Below are 3,890 nucleotides of genomic sequence, written 5' to 3'. Positions count from 1 at the left end.
CCAGAAAACTGAGACAGAGCAGCCAGAAAGTTTAGGAAAACCAGAAGTGGTGTAGGCTTATGGAAGCCAATGAAAAAGAAGACTTTAAGAAGGGGATGGGCGCCTGTAATCCCAGCATTTTGGGAGGCCGAGGTGGGCAGATCACTTAAAGTCAGGAGTTTGAGACCAGCCTGGCCAACATGATGAAATCCCGTCTCCACTAAAAATACAAAAATTAGCCTGGCATGGTGGCCCATGCCTGTAGTCCCAGCTACTCTGGAGGCTGAGGCAGGAGAATCACTCGAAACTGGAAGGCAGAGGTTGCAGAGCTAAGATCGTGCCACTGCACTCCAGCCTGGGCAACAGAGCGAGACTGTCTCAAAAAAAAGAAGGGGATGGGGTGGGCATGGTGGCTCATGCCTGTGATCCTAATACTTTGGGAAGCCAAGGTGGGAAGATTGTTTGAGGCCAGGAGTTCAAGACCAGACTGGTCAACATAGGGAGACCCCATCTCTAAAAAAGAAGGGGAAAAAAAGAAGGGGGTGGTCAACAGTGTTAAGTGCTGCTGAGAGGATGAGTCTTGGCTTTGCTGATTCCTGACAGGGAAGTTTCCAGTCACAAATACACAGAGGTCCTTAGCACTGTCTACAGCCTTCTTAAATCTGTGAGATAGAAGTATAAATTACTGTGAGCAATACTTCTGATGTCACCATGGGCAAAAGAGTCCATATGTGAAAGTCACATGTTTATTTACATCCTTTTCTGTTTCGGGCCATTCTGCAAAATCAAGTCCTGTCTTCCTCTCTCTTCTTGGCACCCCCAACCAGGCTCTGGCGTTACGACATATTCTGTACACCCTGGCACAGTCCAATCTGAACTGGTTCGGCACTCATCTTTCATGAGATGGATGTGGTGGCTTTTCTCCTTTTTCATCAAGACTCCTCAGCAGGGAGCCCAGACCAGCCTGCACTGTGCCTTAACAGAAGGTCTTGAGATTCTAAGTGGGAATCATTTCAGGTATGCATGTTATCTCTTTCTGAAGATGAGATTTTATTGCTCAAAGGAGATATTTGGGTTTGTCTGGGTATACCCTTTTTTAAAAGTACATTGTCTAATGTAGCTTTTGTCTTTTAACTGTAGAGTTTTTACCTTTTAATAGGGGAATCTGACTCCTTTTTTTGTAATAATTGCTACATTTGATTTTACTTATGCCATCTTTTATACTGATAATTATACATTGTTTGTTTTCTTCCTGTCTTTGTTATGTCAGTCCAGTCATCTTTATTCTATTTTGGATTCCTAATTCTATTGTTTTACATTAAAAAGAATTTTTTAAAAAATTGAGGCCAGGCGCAGTGGCTCATGCCTGTAATCCCAGCACTTTAGGAGGCCAAGGTGGGCGGATCACCTGAGGTCGGGCAAAACTCTGCCTCAAAAAAAAAAAAAAAAGAATTTGAATATGTATTTCTCTATTGTCTTCAGGATTGAAATACTACCTATGGACTCCCCTCTCAAATAAGCAAAGACATTTAAAATGATTTAAATGTAGAGAATTTTGAGTATAACACAGGGGTAGATAAAATAGTGCACTGAACCTGCATATAATGGAGACTCAGCTACCATTAACCCATGACCAATTCTGCCCTATCCCCATTCTCTACCCCTTTCCATATTTTTCTTCTCCCATATTATTTTGAAGCAAATCCCAGGCTCACACAAGATCAAAATTTTAACATGTTTTTACCTCTACTTCAGGTTATTGTTGAAATGACCTGAAATTTTAGGGAAGTAGCTGAAAGTAGCTTTAAGATTGGAAAGAAAGGTAGACAGATTATGAGAGGCCTATAATGCCAGCCTTCTGGAGGAGCCCCAGAGTTGTTTCAGTAGAGACATAATCTGGTCTGTGCTTTAGAGACTTTGTTTCATGAATGAATAATTAACCTAGTGAGAGAGAGAGTTCCAGAAAGTTGGGATGAAAGGAATGGTAATGTGAAAGAGGCCCTGAAGCAGCAGAATTTTTATCACTGGATGATTAATAAATGAGGGGATGAGAGAGGCTTTGCTAACCTCAATTTCAAGCCTGACTGAGGTTGATGATGACATTAACTAAGACAGCAGACATGGAAAAGTAATGTGTGGAACTTCTGGTTCCTGGATTCCAAAGCAGTGGAAAGGGACTTTGTCTACCTTAAGCAAGAAGGAAATTTATTAAACTATTAGTAGAGAGAGGAGGGACCCCTAGGTTGAAAGGGAAGACTGAAGAGCCAGGCTAAGAAGAGTCAGAGTGGCAGTCAGCTAGCCAGGGCATTGCTGCTAGGGTGAGTGAATGCCAGCTGTCTTTAGTCTTTAGGTTTTATTGCTTATCATCGACTCTCTAGGGAAGCATTGTCTCTCCTTCTTCCCATCCCTTCATTTTTACTCTTTTGATTAGAGGCAGACAGGGACTTTATTAATGCTCTTTTCAAACTATATTGAGGGGAAAAGGTAATTCTGCAGAAGGAAATCAGGTTGCTATTGCCAAAAGAAAGTAGAATGTTCAGCCAAAGAGTAACAGTTGTCCACTGTGTAATAAACCTGGCTCTGTACATGTTGTGTGTGTGTGTTATCTATAAGGCATGCAAGTAGAAATGTATAGCAGATAGTTGGAAATGTGGTTCTGAAGTATAAGAAGATAGATTTATATAGTACACTGGATTGATTTTCCAAGAATGACTGGATTCTTCTTCCCTGGAGATTTTAAGAAAAAAATAATAATAATAACCCTTTATCTTGGCTTTGACCGAGTGGTTTAAAGAAAGTCAGCTCTAAATCCATAACTTACTATTGAACTGACTTTTGAAGAACCTTTCCTTTGCTATGGATTCTTAATTGAAGATCCAACATCAGCGATGTAGACCACCATCAAGAAATGATCATAAAAGTCTGTTTTGATTGAAGCCTTAAGATTTTTGCACTGGCTCTTCTTTCTGCCTGCAACCACTAGTCTGCTTTATGTCTCTAAGAATTTGCCTTTACTGGACATTTCATATAAATGGAATCATATGATATGTGGCCTTTTGTGACTGACTTCTTTTACTTAGCTTAATGTTATCAAGGTTCACCCATGCCAAAGCATGTGTCAGTAGCTCATTTCTTTTTATTGCTGCGTAACATTTCATTGTATAGATTTGCCACATCTTATTTATTCATTCATCAGGTGATGGGCGTTGGGTTTGCACCTTTTAGCTATTTGAATACTGCTGTGACAATTTGTGTAGAAATTTTTTTGTGGACATTTCTCTTGGGTACATAGAAGTGGAGTTTCTGGGTTATATGGTAACTCTGTGTTTAACTGCTGAGGAACTGCCAAACTTTTCCAAAGTGACTGCCCCATTTTACATTCCCACCAGCAGTGTATGAGTGTTCTAATTTCTTCACATCCTTAACAACACTTGTTATTGTCTCTCCTTTTGAGTTTAGCCATCCTAGTGAGTATGAAGGAATATCTTGCTTTTATTTTCATTTCATTTTCCTACTAATGATGTTGAATATTTTTTCATGCGCTTTTTGGTTCATTTGTTTCTTTGTTGGGGAAATGTCTATTCAAGTCCTTTGCCCATTTTTAAGTTTGATAATTGCCTTTTTATTGCTGAGTTGCAAGAGTTCTCAATAGTCTAGATACAAGTTCCTTGTCAGATATATAATTTGCAAATATTCTTTCATTCTGTGGGTTGTCTTTTAACTTTCTTAATGGTGTCTTTTGAAATGTAAAACTTGTAAATTTTGATGAAGTCTAGTTTATCTATTTTTTGTCACTTGTGTAGTCGTAGCTAAGAAGTCATTGCCTTACCCAAGGTCACAAAGATTTACTACTGTCTTTAGTAAAGACAGTTTTCTGTTACTATAATAGAATACCACAGACTGGGTAATTT

General features: G+C 39.3%; 1 protein-coding gene across 3 annotated transcripts in view; it reads left to right on the top strand.

Annotated features, from left to right (window-relative positions):
* Nucleotides 1-3,890, top strand: part of RDH11 (retinol dehydrogenase 11 (all-trans/9-cis/11-cis)) — a 23,617-nt gene that overhangs the window by 11,352 nt on the left and 8,375 nt on the right. For all 3 annotated transcript variants that reach the window (XM_011994221.1, XM_011994223.1, XM_011994222.1), the window contains one exon: nucleotides 807-996. In XM_011994221.1, the coding sequence (XP_011849611.1) occupies nucleotides 807-996 (190 nt within the window). The remainder of the gene's footprint in view (nucleotides 1-806; nucleotides 997-3,890) is intronic.

This window comes from Mandrillus leucophaeus, unplaced genomic scaffold, assembly GCF_000951045.1.
Source record: "Mandrillus leucophaeus isolate KB7577 unplaced genomic scaffold, Mleu.le_1.0 Scaffold448, whole genome shotgun sequence".
Taxonomy (NCBI): Eukaryota; Metazoa; Chordata; class Mammalia; order Primates; family Cercopithecidae; genus Mandrillus; species Mandrillus leucophaeus.
Note: the sequence above shows the minus strand (reverse complement) of the source record. Positions and strands in the feature narration are given on the sequence as shown.